The sequence below is a fragment of the Daphnia pulex genome, chromosome 8 (genome assembly GCF_021134715.1).
Source record: "Daphnia pulex isolate KAP4 chromosome 8, ASM2113471v1".
NCBI classification, from domain to species: Eukaryota; Metazoa; Arthropoda; class Branchiopoda; order Diplostraca; family Daphniidae; genus Daphnia; species Daphnia pulex.
The window spans coordinates 2,925,521-2,950,433 of record NC_060024.1 but is presented as its reverse complement, the minus strand read 5'-3'; the positions used below and the strand labels follow the sequence as shown (position 1 = coordinate 2,950,433).

The 24,913-nt window shown below is 34.4% G+C and overlaps 2 protein-coding genes across 3 annotated transcripts; one reads left to right on the top strand and one right to left on the bottom strand.

The window, feature by feature from the left end:
• Nucleotides 1-3,489: 3,489 nt before the first annotated feature.
• Nucleotides 3,490-12,285, bottom strand: LOC124200360 (beta-1,4-galactosyltransferase 4-like). Its single transcript, XM_046596569.1, has 4 exons — nucleotides 11,947-12,285; nucleotides 5,900-6,157; nucleotides 5,636-5,825; nucleotides 3,490-4,323 (listed from the first exon to the last, which is right to left on the bottom strand). The coding sequence occupies exons 1-4, from the start codon at nucleotides 12,254-12,256 to the stop codon at nucleotides 3,960-3,962; spliced, it is 1,122 nt and encodes a 373-aa protein (XP_046452525.1). The 5' UTR covers nucleotides 12,257-12,285; the 3' UTR covers nucleotides 3,490-3,959.
• Nucleotides 12,286-14,538: 2,253 nt separating this feature from the next.
• LOC124200375 (WSC domain-containing protein 1-like) lies at nucleotides 14,539-24,335 on the top strand. 2 transcript variants are annotated; one of them, XM_046596593.1, is made up of 5 exons: nucleotides 14,539-14,998; nucleotides 20,937-21,084; nucleotides 22,143-22,255; nucleotides 23,223-23,605; nucleotides 24,003-24,335. In XM_046596593.1, exons 1-5 carry the CDS (start codon nucleotides 14,816-14,818, stop codon nucleotides 24,139-24,141), a joined length of 966 nt encoding a protein of 321 aa, XP_046452549.1. In that variant the 5' UTR covers nucleotides 14,539-14,815; the 3' UTR covers nucleotides 24,142-24,335. The 2 variants fall into 2 exon arrangements, with proteins under 2 accessions (XP_046452549.1, XP_046452550.1); XM_046596594.1 differs by having other exon boundaries at nucleotides 14,540-14,833.
• Nucleotides 24,336-24,913: the final 578 nt, after the last annotated feature.

Here is a 24,913-nt window from a genome sequence, read left to right as displayed (position 1 = left end):
CAGCCTGGTATTGACTGAACAGGAGCCCAGCGTTGACTGAAGAATAGCTACATTGGGTTGGGTTTTGTAAAAGTAAAAAAAGGGTCAAACGCGGTTATTGACAGTAGGGTCAAGGTTAGCGTGGGTCATAAAAGGAAGCCCGAATGACTTGTATCGATCGAGGCTACCGGGAGGGCAAAAACCACTCAGATTCCTTACAAGGATAAAAATATTGATGACAAAATTATTAAGATAGGTAGGAGAAAAACAGTACAGTAATTATGAACACTTTACAAAAATTTAAAACTTGAACTTGCTTTCTGACGTGGTTATCAATAACATAATGTGGTAAAACCTTCATGACGTGGTAAATCACATGACAACCACATTGACTGAACACTGTCTATGCAGCATACACTTAAGTAATCAATTATGGTTTCTGCTGCCAGATTGCTTTTAATCAAGAGATCTAGCTGATCTTTAAAATTATTTGGCTGTTTTTAAGCGTTTTTTTCAACAGTAATTGATAATAAAACCAATAATTAATGAGAAAATAATGATTTCATTATTATAATTAATTCTCTTAAAATTAAAACTAAAAAAATCTGGCAACGCTGCCAGAAGGAAAACAAAAAATTGAACAAGTCCTTGTCGTTTTCGTCCATCCTATGGATAAATAATATTGAATATTTATGGACGTCTTAAAAACACATAAAATAGGCTATCCATGGGATAGACGGTAAACGTCCGACTTGGACTGAGAAAAAAGGTGTCCTAGCGGATCTCATACGTATATTCATGGGATATACCAATAAAGACGGCTTATTGCCATCGTAAAGAAATCATCCATATGATGTCCGATGAGCGTCATGGACGGGACGGATCTATTTAGGAGATCGCGACGGCCACGGGATGAACGCTGGATGGGAGTGTGCTACCAGGGCTTTGTCATAAACCACCCGAAGTGGTTCAAGATATAGGGTAGTTAATGGGAAGAAAAAGTTTTAGCTCTAATTGCAGGTGAACATCCTTCCCAAACCCACCCCCGCCAACCCTTCATTCAACATTTATTTCTTTATTTCAATTTGTTTCCTTTTGCCAAATACTAATTTTCCTTTTTCCATGATATACTATAATCTGAAACTAGTTTCGAACCCAACCCAACTTTGTGCCAAACCTAATGCTCACTATGCTACCATCTGAGCTATTTAATCGACGAACTAATAAGAAAAGTAACTGGAGTTAAAGCTCGATCGGGAATCACTAAAATGGGACTTGTAAATTTTTCACAAACCCCGGAGAGCTTGAGCCTCGCTACGCTTCTTTTCTATCGTTATGTATATTGGAAAACATAAAGCTATTGATTTCTTGGAAACCCTGATTACCGTATGACAGTCTGACTTATTGCATAACTGATTTTGCCTAGCATACACATATGTCCCCGTGAATGTTACACTGGTGAATCTCAACATGATAACGCCCGATAATTCAAAGGTAATTCAAAGCCTTTTCGTTATGGGATAGAAGCAGTCGCCCCAGCACTAAATATAAATGTGAGTAGTGGGTTTTAAAAAGAAAGAAAGGATTAAAGGCGCTTTCAAATTGGAAGGTTGAGAAGAATAAAAAAGGGTAGCTGTTAATTTATTGGCTTCTATCGAAGGAAGTAAAAGAAAGGGAAAGAAAATGTACCTTTTTCTTTCCCAGCAGTTTGATTGTGCATGTATCTGAACGAAAATGTTGCGTATAGCTAAACGTAACAAATGTTTAGCCATACCTAAAAATTGTGTTCCCTATACCTAAATAAATGTTTCGAAAAATCTCCAAACCGTAAATTGTTTGCAACTTAGCGAACCCCATTTTTCTCAGAGGTCTTAGTACACGCTTACTGAATAAGGGAATTTTTTTAAAACATGATTTTCAAATGATTGGTATTTCTGTTAGAGGATATTCTGTGAGTGGATAAATCCATCAATTAAATCATAAATCACCCTACTAAAACACCGCATATTTATAACGTTATATGATGGTCAAAAACGAATGTGTACAACACCATTGATTTTTCGTTTATCTTATTTTGGTTCGAAGAAATTCATCTTAAATTTTTAAATTCACTTAACGTTCATCGCATTTACGAATACAACAATCAATATCAGCACCTAAACTGAACATAAATTTTAGGAATGGATTTGAAGATAAAATCTAGAAAGTAACTACTTTTCTATGAAGTGAATTGTTGTAAACCATTTGGCAACGGTGTTGCCTAGCAGACAACCATCCACAAGCAAGTAACAGTAGGGAAAAGTCATGTGAAATTTCAGTCAGTGTTAGTTTCACATAAATTCGTTTAATTATCCCTGAGGTATATTTATATACGAAGGTCCTTAACAATATAGGGTGTGGGGTATAGGGGTAGGGTAGTAGTAGCTAGTAGTGAAATTCAGAGGGTTTAATGTCCATTTTGTAATCCTTTATACGTTTCTTCCCCGAATGACCAATCGTCACCAAATTTTGTACATAATTCTGTCAAAATTTGATACATTGCGTAACGGGGTTTTCATTTTTTTTATTACTGTTTTAGAAATTTAATTTGCGTATTTGTTACCTAGCTGGTTGCTGAATCCTAGTTAGTGAATTCGCTTTTTTTGCGTAACCTTCCAACTGTCAGTGCATGCTCAGCAGTGTAAACAAAAAGAAAAAAAAGTTTGGATCTTCCCTATCAAGACAAGTTTTCTGCTATGGGAGTAGAGAGTATTAATTATTTGATTTGATTTGGTTTTCATGTTCGATTTCGATTTCGTCTTTATTCTTCTTTTTACTTTGTATTTTCCCACTCTTATTTTTTTAACCCTTTTTGTTTTATTATTACCTATTTTTGTTTACTATTTTTTATCTTGATTTTAATAAATTTGGTTGTCCAAGTAAAATTTCTATGCCTCCTTTTTTAACAGTTAGTCATCAACCAAGAAGTTGAGGAACATTTTAAAAATGTTAGATTATATTAGCTCTGGGTCATCTCTCCCTTCTTCCTCTGTCCTCTCCTCGGTCATCAAGATCTTCTTGCGGTCGTGAAGAGTTACCACCGATCTTCCACTTCCATTTACCTCCGAAAGCTTATTAAGAGGAATTTTTCAAAAATTACAAACTTAGATTTCCTTTCCGACTTGATCGAAATTCGAACCCCGAATCATGCAAATGGCAGCCTGGGTCGATGACCATTAGACCATTATTATTATATTGTTGGAAGGGAAAAAATGGGTATGATGGTAGCTCGCTATCAATTAGCCAAGACTCATGTAATGCAACATGTGAACGCATGATATAATTGTATTGTTACTACAGTAATAAGTGTTACTTTAACTTAATCTAAACATGAAGTGATGATTGAAATTTTGTTAGAAAGTTCCTCAGCTGAAAAGTCCTTGGTTATCTTTTGAAAATTTTGGGAAAAAAGGAAGAAAAGGAAACGAAAAGGAAGAATTGTAAGGGGGATAAAAATATAAGGATGGGAGGGAATTTTACGTTTATAGCCAATAACTAATAGGTGCTAAGAGAAGCCGTGGATAGCGCCCTTAATCAAATAAATTTTAAGAAAAATCTAGCAAGCAAGTCAGCTGTGAAAACTACCCTGTACAATCAGTTTTTCGCGTGATGACATCTACTGGGTGGGAAATTCAACTATTGAGATGTGAGACATTGTTTAGAGGGGTTGTGCAACAACTACGTGTGATTGCTGAACCATGGAAATTGGAACTTTCCCCAGCAAAAAGGGAAAAGGGGGAGTTTTTGTTGAAAAAGGTTAATGTCTCCTAGGCTTTTGGAAGTATTGCCACTTCCTAGTAGATCGGGTTTATTGATTATCTATTTATTTCATATTTTTTTTTGGAGGGGGGGCGGCACCCAAGGAAAATTCCTCTCTGCACTGACAGACCCATTGATAAATACAGTATGAAAAAAATTTATGAGCATATGTTGCATTACTTTTATTTTTCTATCTCAACGAGAATGTGTGTGTACAGTGGTTTAAACTTCAAAAACATTTTCTTATAATAAAGATTACCAAGACCGTCTGATTCGATTCGACTAATCCCATCCAACAATAACCCAATTCGATCAGGATTAGGAACACCTATTCGATGATTAAGCATCGTATAACGAGTTACATCGGCAAATGATTGTTCACCGTCAAACATTCGTGTTACAGTAAGGTTTTTATGGAGTATTCTTCGATACAGATCATCATCCTCGTTGCCCCAGCCCCAGAACACGTTTGAAAATCCATTTACTTTTTGAAAATCCTTAGCCGAAAATGCGCTTACGCCTCCAAAATAAGCAAGCGGTGTGGGACTAAAAGGGGAATAAGTAAATTTCAAAATAAGACTAAGTAAGAATGAGAAAGTTCAGAATCATATAGTTAAACAATATTCCATATTATGGTAGTACTTTATGACGGAAATAGGTATATTAATCTTAGTTTCCCGTACTCTCTACAAAAAACATGAATGCTTTTTGTACGTCTCCACTCAAAAGTTTATATAAATACCAGTTGACGGGAACTTGAGATACCTTTTTTCTCGATTTTCTCATTCTTCATCCCTACCCCTCAGACAATGATGCGTAGGTATGGTTTTTTAAACTATGGGTAACGATGGTCGATAATCAGGCAATCGAATCGATTCCCACTACCCCCACTAGCAATCATTAATTTTAGGAAGCCGCATTAACTAATGTTCAAATGAAATTAAAAGATGAAGAAAACGCCAGAAATATTTAAGCAATCAGTCCTCTGTCATAAAGCCATTTTAAGTTGAGTTGCTGCGAATTAATTGAACGTCAATGCAATCGACTGATTATCGGGGGTTGTTCACTCGTGATTTGAGCAAACGAATTCTAAAACAATTATGTTTCAATATATTTTTTAATTGCGCTGTTTATGATCAGTTCTTTACCATCATGCGCACCAATATTGAACATTTCAGCAAGATATGACTAGCTAAGCTAAAAGCTAGCTAATATAAAATATAAAAAACTTTCGACTTTACTGATGTTTGATTAAAAAACGAATGAAATGGAAAATTCTGTTATCTATCGACGGGACGTAAAAAACGATAATAAATTAAAGTTGTTTAAAATATATTTTCGTTTAGACAACCTATAATTTTAATTATTTTTTAATTATAATTTTTTAATTTTTTATATTTTTTAAAATATTTTTAAAAATTATTTTTAAATTATAATTTTAATTATAACCCTAGCCAACTTCAATCTCTATCATAGGCTAATACCATATCCACCAATACAAGTAAAAGGGGTTTTATCTATGACTGTATGATTATGAAATATCGCTATTTCATATTTCACACCTATATCTCAATTAATTATAGTTGGTATCTTTCTTTAATTTACCATAAATTTTAAAAATTTTAAGAATAAAGAGTTCTAAAAAGAATGCAAATAAATCTTTTGATGACGTATGTAAAATTAATTCTCACTTGATTTTATACAAATATCTCATTACAAAACATAAATAAAAGTAAATGATTGAAAACTGTAATTAATATTTCAGAATAAGGAACTATAACACATACATTTACTTACAGATTTAAAACATTGAGGACTTTATTTCATTAATTATAAGTTTAGGTTAGTTCCAACTTACGTATATTCGTAGATGTCCATAGAGAAAGCCATCTGTCGAGGTCTTCCTTCTTCAGGACAACTATAAAGATATCCATCGTTTTCAGGGAGAAGGTCAACATCGTGAAAAATGAAACACTTATAGTTATGGTTTAGTTGAGTTTCTTTAAAACCAATATTCATAAGCATTCCACGATTAAATGGTAGCCCTTCTGCATAAATTTAATTCAAGTTTATTTTCAATATAAATTTTCGGAAACTTAAAACCCATAAATCAAAATAGAACCTGACTGTTCAACTACAACTACAACGTATTCCAGTTGTTGCCTTTGTAGAAATGGGTGCATGTAGCGCAGAAATATTTTTAAATGATTTTTTCTATTCCTGTACGGTACAATGATGGCAACCTTGTTCCGTGATTGACAGTCTCTTGGTTTGTACTTGCCACCAACATCCAATCCGGTACTTCTCATTTTAGAGTTCAAATTATCTTCTTTTTCCTTCCAAGCACGGGATGCAACAAAGGAGATGTTAACCCAACCAACTGTATCAATTAATTACTCTTCAGTGAAAAGTTCATAAGTATTGTTTATAAAGCCCGTTGGGCGCATTCCTATAAAAGGGGAGAGCGGGGTGACTGGCTCATTTTTTTTGAAAGATTAGCCCTAATTCTCTAATTTTTTATTCCATATAGTTCCACAAACTCTTAAAATAATAGAATAATTCCATCTTTCACTGGTATTTTTTCAAACTGATCAAATAATATATAGGTTAGGTATTGAACGATTGAAAAACAAAAAATAAGAGGAAACTGACCCGTATCAGGGGTCAGTTGCTCTAACCAGCAGAATTTCATGGTCACTATATTTCTTATGGGAAAAACCGTTAACTGACAGTTAAACTAGAAATTTAATAAATGACCACAATAATGCAATCCGACAATGGAATATAAATCAAAAACATTAAATAAATGTGAGAGTTCATTAAAAACAAGAAAAAAATCGAATGCAAATATTTTTACTGTGGCCATATGCAATTTCATGTACGCCGAATAGAGATGGCGCTGTGTGGCCAATGCGCCCAAAACAAAGGGGTCTAGGTATACATTCATGCCTGTAAGTTTCTTGAGCAGGCAAACTGCTCTATGTCATTTTAATTAAACTTAATGGAAGATATAGCTTAGGAAGCACACTGTTCCTCTAATTCTGGTTCATTCTGATGGGAAAAATGAAAAAGAGAAAGGAAGGGAAGAAGAGAATGGAAAAGCGCAAATGAATGTAAAAAAGGGGAAAGGTGTGCTTTTTGGTATACCTTCCGTCAATTTAAAATACATTTTATAAATAAACATTGAAGTAAAGTATAAGCTATAATATACTTTACTATGGTCTATGGTCAACATGACTTCATGCACTGTATAGTTTAGTTTATTTACTTAATGAATAGTTAAGTAATATCTAAATTTTTTAAAAATAGTATTTTAAAATTTTAATTCCGTAACAATTGTGATAGCGTAGTGGTATCGTTTAAGTACGGAACGCCAAATGACCCCCTAAAATAATAGCACTCGACTAGTGCTATTTATTTTAGAAATCCCTTAAATAATATACAACTGGGTGGCGCCATCTAGCGGTTTCAATCGGCGGAACCGATTGTATCGATTTTTCCCGATTGTACACATTCATATCGATTGATAATCATTTCCACAAGCGAAATGGTGGAAATTCCGTCGAATTGTGGATTGTGGAAAGACTTCTAATGACTCTGTTCACGCCGTTCATGAGAGTGTCAGTTCACGCCGTCCGTGATTATCAGTTCACGCCGTTCATGGTAAGATCTTCTTGTGTATAGATGCTTATGTAGATGGCAGAAAATTATTCAGTCGAGCGGAGCGGCGCTGGCGACGCCGGTGTTGAACTTCTGTCAAATGTCCAACTTCTCGACTTTTTGGTCATTTGTCGACACAGAATAAGATTGTGGGTACGGTAGATGTGGGTAGATGTACGGTAGATGTGGGTGTAAGATGTGGGTCCATGTTTTCCTGCTGTTGGACCGGCTGGACGAGGCGGAATGAGATGGATCGGTCAAACCGTAAGGAGGCGGCCGCCGCCGCCTGTGTCTGCAAATGCGTCCAGAAGTTGGACATTTGACCGACGTCGCCAGCGCCGCTCCGCTCGACTGAATAATTTTCTGTGAAGATCAGCATCTACACAAGCATCTATACACAAGATCTTACCATGAACGACGTGAACTGACACTCACGGACGGCGTGAACTGACACTGTCATGAACGACGTGAATAGGGTCAACAGACGTCTTTCCACAATCCATAATTCCACAGCATTTCCACCATTTTGCTTGTGGAAACGATTATCAATCGATATGAATACGTACATTTTGGAAAAAATCGATACATTCCGTTCCGCCGATTGAAACCGCTAGAGGGAGCCATGCATTTGTATATTATTCAAGTGATTTGTAAAATAAATAGCACTAGTCGAGTGCTATTATTTTAGGGGGTCATTTGGCAATCCGTATTTAAGTATACGAACTCCAAGGTCAATGGTTCAACTCCAGTAGCAATTAAGTAGTATGGTGACTGTATAACACAACAGGAATACAGATTTTTTTTTATTTTACTGAAATCTATAAATAAAATACAAAGTTATTGCATTTATTCTACTTTACTATATAGTAATGTTCATAGTACTATGAACACACTATACGTTATTGTATAATTTATTCAACTTTGGCTGAAAAATTTCGATGTTTATTAGCTCTTTTCCTTAACAAATCAGTTAGCGTAAAAAGCGTAAGTTGAAATGGTGGGTTTTGGAGGTTTTGGGGAACAATCTGGATAAAAATTTAAAAAGGGGGGTTGGGGGGGTCTCCCTCCCCCCCCACAAAAAACATTTTTACTGCGATTCATTGCAAAACACTGCACATTGATAAAAATTTACTTTCATATTTAAGTTTAACATGTGTTGCGTGGAAAACTTATCAAATAAAATTTAATATTAAAAGTATAAGTATGGCTCAAATTGTGATGCATGCAACGTCTGAGAATTTCCGTAGCAGACGACACCTGAATTAGTTTGATTATTGACGGTGGTAGTGCAACATCTCAGTAATGAGACGGGCGTAATTTGACTAGAATTTTTGTAGCTAATAACGACTCAGAAGTGTATTACAGATTGTTCGTATAACCCAAAACTCGCCATCTCAACTGCAGAATTTTGGATTTGCTTTTTCGTAGAAATCATGTTGATTCATTAATAAGGGACATAGAGTTGTGCTGTTATGTTCGTTTTGTATTGCAGCAATTGGATTTCCTTTAAGTAAAGTAAGTGGTTTTTTACTTTAATTATCTAATTCACTTTACTTTACTTAATCTAGATAAGTAACTAAGCGGTAATGAGCCCGAGCGTACCGTGAAAATATAGTTGTTTTTGGTTAACATAGTAAAGTGTAATGAATTATGGTTTAATGCTTCATTATACTTTATTATACCCACCCAAAACCCCTGTATTTCCTCGCTACGCTCGGACTCATTCCCGCTTAGTTACTTATCTAGATTAAGTAAGGTAAAGTGAATTAGATCAGTAAAGTAAAGTAAGAAGTTGGTCGGGTAAAATAGACTTTTACCGAAACATTTCTTATAATGAAAGAAAAGACAGGTTTTCGGGGCAATGTTTGTCAAGAGGCGGAGTTTGCCCAAAGCCTAACCTTTAACCAGTCCAATATCACCCCATGGCATTGTACGGATCGAACCCCCCCTCCCAAAAAAAAAAGATTTTGTTTAAGACTACCAGTAAGGAATAAATGAAAAAGAACGGGAAACCAATTTACGAATTTTTTGGCTTTTTTTATTTTAACACTATTTCCCCCACACCTTAGGATATGGGGGTGGGAAAACGGAAGGATTTCTTTTGTTTAATCATCCTCCTTTTTCCCCATATCCAAAGGCCATTCCGTGGGTAGAGACAGGGTATCCGACATATTTTTGGGGTGATCGAATATTGAAAAACGATACATTAAAATACAGAACTCTTTCACCTTTTTAAATAAAAAATCGTGGATAAACAGTAATCATTTTTCTTTCCGATGAAAAAATTCAACTCGTTGCTCCAATCTAAGTCTACTAAAAAATTCCCGCGCGAGAAACTGTAAGGCCTATCTCGTGCGGGTTAACACGACAAAATTTGAGGGGGGGGGGTGATCCAATATCTGTGGTGGGTACTGTATGTTTTCAATCAATAACTTGGATAATTAGATTAAATAAATAAATTTCTAAAAAAGGAAAAAAAAATCCTTTTAAAAACACACATTTATTAAATATTTAGTTAATTAAAGAAGTCCATAGAATAAAAAATCAACGGGGTAGACGCGCCACTTCTACCAGAAGACAGTAGAACGGTGGTCAGAATTACCAAATTATTATAGCATTAGAAAAAATGAACATAAAATTTTTTTTAAAGAAAGCCAGAAAACAAATTAAAAATTATAGTTTAGAATGAATTGATATTGGAGGACAGTAGAACCTAAAAAATGTATTTCCGTCACTAAAACTAAAGCAATACAGACACATAAAAAATCGCTTTTTTCGTGAAACGCAAGAACTTATAGGTTCATGAGGTTGGGTTAAGTTAGATTAGGTACATTTATAAATTTATAAGGATCTAGTCGCTATTATCTTGGTTATGGTGACGGAAATACTGACCATAGGTTCTACTTACTTTCACTCCAAAATTAATTTTAAAAATACTTATTATTTTTGGTTTTTATTTCCTTTCTTTTGTGAATTTTTGTCAATGTTTTTGTGAACTTACTCAGACGCAAACTAGCTCCACTCTCCCTGATGGAGAAAATATTCCCAAGTAATCTGGCTACAGTAATGGATTGCTTTTGATGAACGTTACGACTATGTTAGAAGCGTTCCTCAACTTAAAAGTGGTTTTTCCGTCTCGAATAAGTAGCACTCATTTGAACGAGTTTGTGGTTGGGTTGGAATATAGGCAACAATTTTATCCAAGTGGAACAATATTACCACTCTTTATATCAGACAATTATTATTTTACGAAGACAATATAAGAAAAGGAGAGGGGTCTTCTACGTCTCTTTTTCTTTCTATTCTTCTCTTCCTTTACCTACAAAAAAGTGAAAAAGGCGTAATATACTGGAGGTACGGTAGGCACCGTAGTATCCCTTCTGTCAAATTTAACTTAAAGCAGAGAGAGCCATTTGCCTGCTAAAGACAATTTCACGGATGACTGTATAAGAAAAATTTGTTTCAGTTCGTTCGTCCATGCAATGAAAGACCAGCTATGTTGCTTCTTGACAATCACTCTTCACACATGTCCATCGACGCGTTGAACATCGCAAAAGAAAACCACGTTCACTTTCTGCCATTCTCCGCTTACTGCTCTCATAGGCTACAACAACTGGATGTATCGGTATAAGGCCCAATGAAGAAGTTCAAGAGCAGCGCTGATTCAGCATTGATGATTAACAATCCTGACAAATATATGTCCATTTATGACATTTCTGGAATCGTTAGAAAATTGCATCCTCTAGCCGTTAACCCTATCAACATAACAGCTGGTTTTCGACAGGTCGGAATCGTCCCATTTGATCACGAAGGATTCCATTCAAAGGTCGAAAACGACCACATTTTTGTTACTGATAGAATCGACATAACTGTATCTTTCGGTGACATAGCTGCCACCGTTCGACAAACCCTTTTTCATTCCATTGGACATTTCCCGGACAAAGTTGAGCTTTTGTAAAGGCAGGCAAGTTGAAAATATGGCTGTGGAGCCTCAAGTTAAAGAAAATTCTGCGAATTCTGACAAGGAGCATTGTAGAAGCCATCAAAGTTTAAAATTTGCTACTCCTATTTCCAGCCCAACATCTTCTTGTTCATCTACACCGCCGATATTCATACTTGAAGAGCTACGACTATTTTCAAAAGCTGGGTCCCCCACAGCTCCAAAGAATAATGGGTGCCGGAAGAGAACTTCTGCAGTTATTACTGACACTCCAGTTAAAAGTGTGATCGAAGCAGAGAAAGCCGGAGTGATAACCTTAAGCCACCATTGGGGCCTAAAGGCTCAAAAGTATTAATTTAAACCTTTTATTTTTTATTCTTAAGAAATAATTTACCCGCAGATATAACTTAAAAGCTAAAACTACGATTTATTTCAACAGATATTTCTTTTAAAAAAACCGTGAAATAATAAAATGAAAACAAAATGAAAAAATGAATCAGCTATAATAATTGAGATATACCTTCTTTAACAGTGCAGTAGTTATTTACTTTAAACATAATTCATGTTACCTAATAAAGGTGACCAAAGGGGACACAATTCTTTTGATGAATTGTCACTATTAATAGGCGAGTAGTGGGTAATAGATTTCAAACTTTCGTTAAATATTCCCACTTTTTCATTTTTTCGTAAACTGTTGACTTCTGGACTTTTGCGAATAATTTGATGAATAGTTGAAGCACGATATTCCTCAAAAATAAGCTTATTCCAGATCGTCATACAGTAAAAATAAACGAAACTAAGTGAACCAAAGAGCAAGGTTCGCCAGACGAATGTAGTAGGAATTCTCGAAATTCGCCGGCTGATTAAGCGGGTTGCCATGGCTTGACTACATTTAATAGAATATATAAAGTCGTGGTTTTAAATGTTGATACCTTTTGTTTATTTATCCACCTTTTAGTGGGTGGTGGCTTAAAAGTAGACGACAATGGACCTCGTACAGTTGTGTATAGAACATAATCCATCCAAAACACGAAGAGTACTTACTTTTGCTTTTTTACGAACTTAAAACCAAAAACATGATCGTTTTGGCATTTTTTTAACTTGGAGTATTTTAACAGAAACAGTACTTTGGAGTAATGGATGCTTATCATTAGTTTATATACTTAACCATTAGTTAAAAATTTTACTCGTAGGGGAGAGTTGGGTTAGTTGCCATGCGCTTAAGCTGGCACACCTCATCATAATTCGATAAGATGTAAACAAAATAAAAATAATAAAAATCTAAATCTGCACCGCAGAGTAGGAATAAAAAATAAAAAGTTTTTCGCGTCTTAAAATTTTGTTGTTTACTCTGTTCTTATTTTTAGAACTTATGACTTATGAATACAATTTAAATTATAAAAATATTTTATTCCAGTTTTTCATTTTTTCATCTTTCTAACGATTTAATTTATTTTGATAATTATACACATATTTCAATTACTAAAAAAATTCAATTTCAGAGATAATTTCGAGCCAGTTGACTTGGCAGGGTTGACAGGGTAATTTTCTCTATAAACATTGTCCGTCATATTCAAAACAAACTACTTTTTGGTTATATAACAAAAATAATCCTTATACGTAAACGACTAGGAAAGAATATTTGGGTTGTACCGTTAAAATATATCCTTTTGCTTGATTGCGTATCCTTCCATATATTTTAAAATTAATCCATAATATTTCTTAATAAACCTCTATTTTTTGTATTTTACTTAAAGAAAATTCGTCGTTTGTGTCCCAGTTCGCGTTTTAGCGGGCCGTGTCCTAATTTGCTGTTCTACCCTGTTTCTATAATGTATACGTTATTAGCTATCCATATTAATACATTTAAAGCTATTCAGCTTCATTTCATCAAGAATAAATTCGCGTTTTCATTCATTCGGATCAAATTTAAAGTAGAATAGATTACCATTTGCCTACCAAAATAGTAATGGCAGAGGAGGGGCAAGGTAGAAAAAAGGTAGTATGGGAGAGTGGAGCGTTCTGGCGTTCGGGTTGGTTTGCTCAATTGATTTCTTTATGGGTTAGAATTGCAATAAAATATTGAAAATTCAGGAGATTTAAATTTTAGTAATGCGCATCTTAAAACCAAATTTCATTGCATAAGGAGGAATGTTCGAGGAATAAAAATTAAATAAACGTTTGTCTTAAAATTGTGTCGTCCTACCTTGACTTTCGAATCAATTATCAGCTTTCCCGATTACTTAAAAAATATAAAAAATACGGAAAATATTCTACGTTATCTTCTCTTCAAGCCTGTTTAGTTTGTTTTATAATTACAATAGTTTAAATAAGAGATATTAAAAAATATACTAAGAACCCTTTGTTGGGGGCGCATTGGCCACACAACGTTGGGGCTATTTGGCTTGTATAAAGTTGCATTTATGACAGCAGTAAAATTATTTGTGTTCGACTTTCTTCGTGTTTTTAGTCAATTACCATACTTATTTCACCTTTTTTATTGATATTCAGTTGGTGCTTTGTAATATTGTGTAATTTTTTAAATTTTGAGTTTTCACTGTCAGTCAACGGTTTTTCCCGTAAGAAATACATGTGCCAAGAGACCCCGGCCATGTGAGCAACTGGCCCCGTATCTGTGGGTCACATGCTTCTTAATATTTTGTTTTTTAATCTTAAAATACCTTACATAGATATAACTTGATCAGTTTGAAAAAAATACCAGTGAAAGGTTGAATTATTTTCTTTTTTTAAGACTTGGTGGAACTCAATGCATTACAAAATAAGAGAATTATAAGCTAAAAAAAAAGTGAGCCGGTCGCGTCGTCTCACTCTCCCCTACCCTCCACTGCCTTTTTTGTCATAAAAATAAACGAATTTGGATTCCCGTTTTTCGGGGATTATTTTTCTGATAATCGTCAAGGTTTTCTTTAACAGTAAACGATTACCAAAAGCTGATAAACACTCGAATACCCTGATATTCGAATTAGTATATGGGAAGGCTTTTTAACTGAAATCCGATTGTCTAAAACCCAGGTATTCCATTGGAATAAGGGTATACGAATTAACATAGGGTTGTTCTAAGGGTATTCGATGATTCCGAATAGGTTTAAACCTATTCTAAGCAAGAGTATTAGCCAAGAATATCCGTCGAAGAGGGTTAGAATATTTCCTGAAAACTGTGTGTATAAAAAACATACAGAAATTAATTTTGTTCTCTTATCATAGCAAATGCAACCCACCGAGGCATAAAATCTTTCATGTTTATTTGTTCTGTATACCTCCATTACATAGACCCCTGGAAACACTACAGTACACTCAAGAGAGAAAGTTGAATGCAAAATACTCTGCTCTGAATAGATTGTCATTCTATTTAAGTATGCTGTTGCATTGAAAAGTGTTTTGTGTGATTTTGATTTCCAGTTTTTTGGGCTCAACAGAATGAGGAATACGCCAAAAGTACAAATAGTTATTTTTCTTTGTGGTGTGATGGTTTGTACGTTTCTTTGGAATTATCTTTCTCTTAAAATTGTACTAACTGGACGAGATTTTACTGAAAAATATGATCGAAATCCAAGTTATCCGTGGGAGGGAGACCCAGAATGTGAACATTTTGTTGTCCAGGTAAACCCATTATTTTCACGCCTTCTTCTTAGATATATGATGGGCGCATCTGTGTTGCCATGCTAGTTTACCCATTGAAAATAAGTGTTGAGGAAACTATTATTTAAGATATCTCAATTAAGATATCTCAAACTAAAAACTAAATATAAAAAAAACAGACCAGGAGAATGTTTAAAGAATCTTTAATATTTTTGACGGATTAATTAATTACAAAACATAATAATAGAATCTTAATCCAAGCGAGGTCGTCACAATTTATGACGATGAATTTATTCAAATTTTAAATCTTAACCCACGAAGCAACTTTAAACCAATTTAATCCATTTCAGCAAGCTAAAAATACATCAAATCAATTTCACTGCCTTGAATTCCTCACTAGATGGTCAAATTTCATACTGAATGATACATTATGATACATTATCGATGATTATGAATGATACATTATCCTTCTTAAAACTGAAATTTCTATGGTTTATTGAAAAAAAATGATAGACTATTTTAAAATTTAAGGGTTAAGGTGATTGAATGAGACTAAGAACATGTTAGTAATGTGGGGTGGTATGCGCGAAGTCGAAGAAAAATCTATGGTTTTGCGGTAGGAAACGCTACCGATTAGACGGTAAGAATTTCTACCGTTTTACTGTTTTTTAGAGGTAGCATGTACCCAACAATACATCGGTATGAAATTATTCGTTATAAATCACAAACAAACAACATTCATACATAGTAAAAAAATTACCCACACTTAATCACACTTTCAAGTTTGGAAATGTCAGTCAAAAACTAAAAAGTGTGGGTACCCACTCATAAATAGACTAGTCCACTTTGGGGCAAAATTAAATGAAGGTATCCGTATGAAAACGCCCCTTTGATTAATACCTGATAATTCAAGGATATTAGCTTGATTAATTTTCCAATCATTTTGCCATAAAAATTAGGACATGATTATCATTGACTAAGCACAAATTTATTACTGATAAAATGAATGGTTTTTCATTGATTTTCTGATAATATTTCCCTTTTCTTTTGACTGATTTTATGTGAAATTTCCATTGCTTTTTTATTGATTGATTTTTTAATTTTTATCCAATGCCTTAAAAAAATTAAAAGCTCAATTCTATTATTCTAGTCTTCTTTCGCTCTTTTCCAGTTTTTAAATTCTACTGTCGGTTTTCCGAACCCTCATTCTCCTTTTTCGAGAACAATGTTATATTCTATACATGGATCCGAACGTTAATTATATTTTACTTTAAACAATATGTTATACAACTTATTTACCTGACATCTACCAGAATTAATGGAAGCACGGGAAGAAATTCTTGTTACAAGACTTTTACCATTACAACTTTGATTAGCATCCACTCTCCACTCTCTATAACCAATTACCTATGACATTTGGACTTTCGACAAGTCTATTCAGTTGAAGAATCTATAAATAATATTAATTCTATTTATTTAGCAATGTAAATTTTTAATGTTATAAGATAATGTAGCGGATATCGTACTAGATTACAACAATGAAGGTTGAATGTTCGAACCCAATGTCAACCAATTTTATCAAACTTAGGAAATGTATTTTGTTTTTAAAGTTATAAAAAAATCTTTCAACAAATCATGAAATATCCCTTAGAAAAATACTAGAAATATATCCATAGATATATATAATATAGAGTCCAATAAAGACATTTTTGTTATTGAAAACTCCAGTAGCAGATAGAAATTAAAACCGAACCCGAAAAAAATCATACAGTTAACACTAAAAAATAAAATGAAACGATTTTACAGTGATTATACTTAAAAAGACATTGAATTTATCAGTAAATTATCACGAAAAAATTGCTGAAATATTTTTTTATTGATTAACTCCCGATTCTCTACTGATATATACATTCGAAATTATTTTCAATAAACCCTTGATTTTATTTAATGATTTCACCGCCATATTTCATTGTACTTGTTTCATAGTTCACTGTACTTAAATCACTGAAATATCACTTAGATCCGAGGAGAGTTCAGTGATATGAACTGAGAATAACTATAAAAATGATTAGCAATCACTGTATAAAAATCATTATAAAATCAAAAGTGGCTAATTGAAAAATCATGTATTAATCATTGGAATGATTTCTTAGTGATAAATAAATGCTGATTATTGATTTATACGTGTCAACGAAGTATGGCAATAAAATCATTATAAATTCAAATGATAACTGAAAACTACTGAAAATGTAAATATCAGTAGAGTAACTTGCAGAAAGAAAATATTTCATGGATTATTACGTGATGATTCAAGGTTGGTCGCAGAAGACTAGTCTATAAGTATGGAGGAATTGCGCTGTCACTTTTTTAGTAGTAGATGGCGATGCTTATCGACTTGTATCGTCTTATCGACTAGTCATTACGGAAAAAAAATCACTCTTTACTTGCCTTCCTTCCTCAAACAAACCCTGGTTTGGCCGAGGCAATGCGGCTGCAAAACTCAGAGGCCCCTAGTGCATTTCCTCAGCGCTTCTGCGAAACTCGAAAGAGGCCATGAAGTCTGAAATCAGACTGTCCGTTTCGTCCATCTGGGTTCATGAGTTGACCAGCAGCTCGGCCAGTGCCAACACCAGGGTTTTCTTTTCTCGTTTAAAGTCGGCAGCGACAATCCTAAAGCAACACTTTTCCTAACGGGTTGTCCAAATTTTTTCTTGGCATTAATTTCTTAACTCCCAACTTTGCTTCGCTACGCTTTGATTTTAAGGACTCTCCTGCCTGTGGGTGTGGTTCTCCCCTTGAATCTATAGAACATATTTTATTTAACTGCCCTCGTTTCTCGCTTCACCTCTCTCTTTTCCGCGCTGCCTGAAGTAGCTGCTATATTAATTGGCCACTACTCTCTCATCAATCCCGGCTAATCGCGCTGTAGGGGAAGCCATGTGTCTTTTTATTCATCAAACAATACGTCTCTGCTGGGGCTTTTCTTGAGTTGACCCACGTATTGCAGAATTTTAGATCGTCTGCCCTCTTGTTCTTATAGGCTTTTTTGTGGTTTTAATTTTATTCGCTGGTTGTGACCCTCGTGTGTCATTCTGGGCACTAAGACATTCATAGGAGATCCCAGAATGCAACGAGCATTTCTCAACGCGGCTTGGATTCATATTTCTACCCTCCCGCACACTCATGGGCGGCAGGGCTTGAGAAACTGTATTTCCTTCTTTATTTTCCGATCTCCCCTTCTCAGCTAGTTAAATTTTACCCAATGCAACTGCGCTCTCCGCTCTCCGCGATGGTATGAGGCTGTACCGGCGGCCGTTGTCTTACAACCTTGAAGGTTCAACCAAGCCGGGTAGAATAAAAAAAATCAAAGCCATCTGGAGTTCGCGGATGTGCTGCCTATCCAGTGTGGAGTAGAAAGGCTTGGTTTCCCTTTCCCATCTTGCTATATTTTATATCGTTTATATTTTATTCTTGAGCTGATGCTCTATGCCTCCGATGTATTTAACGCTATACTCTTATATACTGTCAATACATTCTGGCAGTACTTTGTCAAGAACTGCGCCTAGTAAAAAAAAATGCTTATCAACTATTCGATGCTTCTAGACAATTCGATGCCCGTCGACTAGCAACCCGTAAGGTAACGTTGCTTATGCAGCGCGGGCTCTGCTCTTTAGCCGTGAGGATATTCAGCACTCCTCTCGCAGCCGCGGTAGTGCCCCAATCCCGCTGGCTCGAGTCACAAAACCTTGAGAGAAGCTTATGGCAAAAGGCATTTTTCTCGGCGTTCCCAAAAATCCAATTTTCGTCGGAACGCGACGAATTTTTTTTTGCCGTAACCATTATGGTTAGGATAAAGCTAATTTTTTAAAAGATATTTCCGATCAAGGGAAGGGTAAGTTTTTTAACGAGCCCTACTTTTGGGGACCCTCCGTAGCTATATATGCAGCTATGGTACTTTAAAGGGGGATAACCATAGAACGGGTTAAGCTAGGAAGACGCGGAAAACTCTGAAATTGAGAGCTTCATAAGCTTTAAACGGGCTTCATTTTCAGATTTTTCGCGTCATATTTATTGTAGTGAATTGTAAATTTAAAACAAATTTGATTTTTTTGCCAGCCAAGTTGTCGCTTTCTCATAGACGCGCGTTTTCTTTGTTTAACAGAGAAAAATGCGGTGGGTGTGGAAATGAGGGGGGGGGGAATCAATTTTTTGCTTCTTTTTTTAGAATCAAATTACTCAATCTAAACAATAATTTTAAAATAAAACCTATATATCTAAGCTATTCCCTGTTTTAAAAAAGATTGGAATACTGCAGCAATCATATTTAATTCATTTAACTGAGTATTTTAAGATCTATTCTATAGAATAGATTGAAATAGTGAAATGTGAAAAATTGGCAGCGTTTCATTTCATTTCATAACAATTTGGAAATTTCAGAATGTAGTATATTTTAAATTTATTGCCAAATTAAAATTTCAGTTGCATGACTCATGTATAAAAGTACAACTGCGAGTGGTTGTCCACTCGATATTCGGGTGTGCGAATTAAAAATATATTTTTTTATATATTTTTTAATTTTTTCTGTATTTTTTAAATATTTTTGACTTAAAATATGGGGATTACTATATCACTTTTTCAAGGGGTAGTGAAAATAATGTTTTTTTGCTCTAATTTTGATATATTTTTTACATTTATGTGCTTCCAATCGCGAATATTTGAATTTTCTAAACCTTAAGTGACATACTTTTGACTGAATAATAAGTTTAATTCCTAAAAACACTTAAAAAATTATTTGGGAAATCCCAAAACTGGTTTTAAAAAGCTACCGAAAAGATGCTATTTTTCGGTAACTTCATTAAAATAGAAAAATGTAAAAAGTTAATAATGTTCTAAAAACGGGAAAATTTCAGAATAGTACGTGAGAGCGGGGCAAGTAGGGTAGTGTGTTAGTTGGCACCCACTGTTTTTCGTCCTCTTGCGACCGAGGGATTGCATTTTAAAAGTAACCTGTTATGGTCTTTACTAATATGCATCTTTAAAAGAAATTACTGAAGTAGTTTTAATAGTATGGGAACAACAAATAAAATAAATTTTTGGCACTTAATCGTGTCGTCCATTTCGTTTTCTTTTTTCTTTTGTAGACTTCCCTAGTTTACCTAAAATTTCGGAAAAATAAGTTTATAAAATGAATTTATTTCCACTTTCAGAAAACAATTTTTATTTTTTTTATTGATCAGACTATTGGTTTAAAACGCAAGATTAACGAAGCCGATTTTTCTCGGGGCGAATTGTGTTGCTGGGTAAGAGACAGGAGGGAAAAACTTTTGGAAAATTTAGTTGATGACGCCATCGACAGTTGTTCTTTTAGCTCATAAGAATAACATGGGCCATTCTACCCCGCTTATATCAGCAATGTGCCCCGCGACTAAACACACCTCACTTCATTTTCAAAGCGCTTTTGGTTATAAACAAAGAGATTTAACATAAACTAAAAATACGCCTGTGATAGCTAATTTTTTCCTCCTTTTAAAAGCCTAGCGGGGATAAAAAATATTGAGAAATAAAGAAGTGGGGGCTCTTAAACTAAAAAAGCGCCAACTATGCCGACTCTCCTCTATAGTTTAGGTTTTATTCCCAATTAACATGAGTTACATGAATGGTAAAATTAATTAAAGGAAAATAGCAAATTAAGTAGGATTTCTATTCTACTAACACAGCCAGGATAGCATTTTTCGTACTTAATATTACTAACATATAAGTATGCTGCCGCGCGCTGAAATGTATCTCAACCTCACCTACATTACCCAACGTTGAAAAAGTGGTGAAAATAGCAATTCATATACTTTTAATCTGCTTTTTGGCTTTTAATTATGCGGCGGAAGAAGTTGTACAGAAATCAATTATAAATAAAAATATTTTTTTTTATTTTCTTGGATAACACCTACTTATGAAAAAATAGTTGGCAGAAAGAGACACTCTATTAAATTGGCCATTGACCTCCTTCCCGGGAAGCGGGATCACATGGACAAGACAACTAATCGAAGGAGTCACTGGAATTTACACAGGATCAGTATATGAAGGTGATCCCTCACCTGTTAAATCAAAAAGTATGTATTTACGCTACTTGCACTCCCTATTTTCAGTAAATAGCACAACAATCAACAATTTTTTCAGAAATACGTCCAGCAGCGGTAAAATACTTAAATAAGGTGGTTTTCAGTACATTTTAGGTGCTGAAACTTTTTAGTATGGTCGTAGGTAATTAAATGAAGACATTGAACTTAATTTTCAAATTTTCATACTTAATATGTCAAATATACTTAAATTATTGTAAAAACTTTATAAATAAGGGTATTGCAATAAAAAAGGTACCTAAACCTAATAAGTTTTCCTGTTCAACATTTTTTACCTACCTAAAGTTTGGGATCGCACGAGAGAACCTTATGGAAAAGGGTGTTTTTCTCGGCATTCCCAAAAATACAGTTTTCGTCGGAATGCGACGAATGTTTGTGTATGTAGTCATTAGCATTAGGATTAGCTAATTTTTTTATTCATATTTGAAAAGATTTTTTTATTTAGAATTTGTTCAACATGTTTAATTTAATTTTTGTACTACGTATATAAAAAATAGTTTTTTAAGTATTTTATGGGATGCAAACTTGTACAGTATGGAGGAAACGAAAACAGTGTTCTTTGTAAGATTATGATTCTAAGTTAAGAACCAATGATATGGGTTCATAAAAATAAAAGTAGGCTATTTTGAAAAAATGATTGAATTTCCTTTAAGAATTACACTAATATAATTTTTACAAAAATTATAGTTAGTTTGGAAGCTCACAGAATAGAAAATATAACGAAATAAACGGCACGATTTCCAGGTCTCAAAACTATTTTATTTTCATTTCCCAAACGACTGGGATTATTTAAATAATTTTTTTTAAAAGATTCGAATTAATTTTTACCATAACTGGTATTTTTTTAAATTTAATATCTCTATCGCAAGAGGACGTAAAACGGGGCTGCCAACTTACTCAGCTACCTACTTGCCTCAGTTTCCCCACCCAATTTTTGTTTTATCAGATCAGAAATACTGCCCATTCGCCTCACTCTCCCCTAATATCTGGAGACTGCTACATTCCTTTTTAATTTTATGTTATTCATTAAGGAAGTCGCATTGTAACGGATGATCCACGATGTGGCTGTACCATTATGGATAAGGATCATGAAGCAACTCTTAATAACGGGCTTTGGCACTATTTTCAATTGCTTCATCGTGAGGTTTTATCATTTTTATCAATAAAACACTATTATTATTATAGTACTTATTTTCGTGTTGTACTTCCATTAAATTTTGTTTTAAAATGCGCATTATTAACATCTACAACTCCTAATTTCTTTCAACATTTTTGTCAATACTAACTAATCAAAAAATCAATTAAGCCAACCGACCCTTACGTCACATAATCCCACTCTTCCCTACCAATTCAAAACAAAGATCATATCCGAATTAAAAATACGACAATAGGAATTTACAAATATTTTTGGAGAATGGGGTTAGAAAAGGGGTAGGTGAATAGAGGATCACATGCATGCCAAAGTTCTAATGGGGAGTAAGAGAACGAGGGATGAAGTTGGCCTTCGTTCCCTCTTTTTTCAACGCAAGTAAAGGAAAGGGTACGAAAAATGCAACTCTTCAAAGCAAGAGAAGGCGGTAGTAAGCTCACACCAAATTACAAATAGAAAGTGTATCGTATTAACTACAAAATGGCGGAGAACAGCCTTTGGCAGTATTTTTCGGCCGTTTTCTCGACGACGATGACGACTGTGTATCTTATAAGTGCAATCGACAAGCTATTGTCAAATTTTTCACGACAACGACTTTAAGAGAGTTGAAAAGCAAAGTTGTTAACTTATAAATTCCTTTAAATATAATCAGTTTTGTTCAAAATTCTACTCCTTTTACCCGAGCAATTTGCCCACCGACTCAACACACCCCCCATTTTCAAACCGCATTTGCTTTTAAGCAAAGACATTTGTCTTAATCGAAAAATAAGCCTTTGCAGCTGAATTTTTCCTCTTTTTTTAGCCCTGCGGGAATAAAAAATATTGAGAAATAAAGAAGTGAGGGCTTAAAAACTAAAAAAAAGCGTAAAATATGCCAACTCTCCCCTACTAAAGTGCTACTATGCAGTAAATTACACACTAGGTTTATGTTATATGTGCTAACAAAAAATAATTTAACCAGGGTTTAGGAGGACTAATACACCAACAGTACGACAGACGCGGTGTCCTGCTTCTGAGAAACCCAATGGATGTTGTTTTCACCTTCCGTAATTGGGCATACAGTGGAAAAGTAGGTATTGCCCCACCAGAAGCGTTCACGGGTCCATCATGGGATGAAACAATAGATTTCGTTGCCTACGTATGGGCAGATCATGCAATCCGCTGGATAGAGCAAATAGAAAAGGGCACTGTAATCTTTTATGAGAAATTGCTTGGTAGCAATGCGGATGTTGAGATTGAAAGACTTCTTCATGCAATAAGTTTTTTTCCAGTGGACCGTGAAAGATTGAAGTGCACCATTAAACATCGAAATCGCACGGATCACAAACGCTTGAATAATCCAAGGCAAGTTCATTTATAACAATGAGTCCACGACTCAATGAAACAAGATTTGGAGTGAAATTTTGATTCGAAATCGCGATAAGGCATCACCTGCACTCGGAACGCATCTTGTTCTTTACATCTCTTTGTTTGACCCGGGTGGTTTTCAACTCCCAGAATCTTCGTAAACCCTGGTCCGCCCTGGCCGGAATCTTCCTGGAAAATTGAACTGTGCAATCCTTGATGTCGTAAATTATTAGTTTTCCAATGAATAATTTCAAAATAAAGTGGGATTAAAAAAAAAAACAATATGATGCGTTCCCGTTTTCGACATTAATTTTCTCAAAAAATAACGTTAAAATAATAAAAAATAAAAAAAAGATGCAAAATTTTATTTCAAATTTTCTTTCTAAATATATAGATTCTTTCTGGAGCCTCAACATCAAATGAAAATGATGAAATCTATTCATAAAGTACAGGAAAGCTTGCGAAGAAGAAATTGGCCCAGACTTCCCGTATATTTGTTTGACTTCCACAATCCCGATGACAGAAAACCGTAAAATTTACAAAAGTGTCATTTTCCCTTCTCTTCTCCCATAGTCTTCTGGGTGGACTTTGTTTACATTTCGACTATTTATTTTTTTTTACTGCTCCATAGGTTTCACAGGTGGATAGCAAAATTGTTTGTCTTTGCACCAGTTAAATGAAATAGTTATACCCTATGTTATTTTATTGCGATACAAATCAATAATGAAATACATAGTTTGAGCCTAAACAGAAAAAATAGAAAAATTTATATGATAAAACCAAACACGTGTTTGAATACAAGTTCGTTTTTGGCGAGTTTCATAAAGAAGTGATCTTCAAACCAAATCCCTTCTCTTTAACTAACCAATTACTATAAGTTAAATTTGAGAAAAGGGATAATAAATATTTCAAGCACGCTGTATTCAGATGAATCATAGCTCGGGTGTTTCACGACAGATTTCGGACTTTTTGGTCTTAAAAATTACACAAAAAATCTGCGGTGCGACCAGAACAAAAATAATTTCATTTTCTTAATTAGTTCTTCCGTAATTTATCAAAAATTGCTAAAATAATTGCATAACGAATAGTGACATCTGGCGGTTGCGACTACAACTTTTTCATTTTAGATAAATAGATCACCGTCAGATGTCTATAGCATCGCCGTGATGACGCAATCTTTGATGTCCCAACCATGACGCAACACCCAGATTTGCATTTATGTTTTGCAGTTATTTGACTAAAAGATGGTTATTTTTAAATTCAATTATTGAACTTTATTTGTAAAAATAGGAACATTTGAGTTGC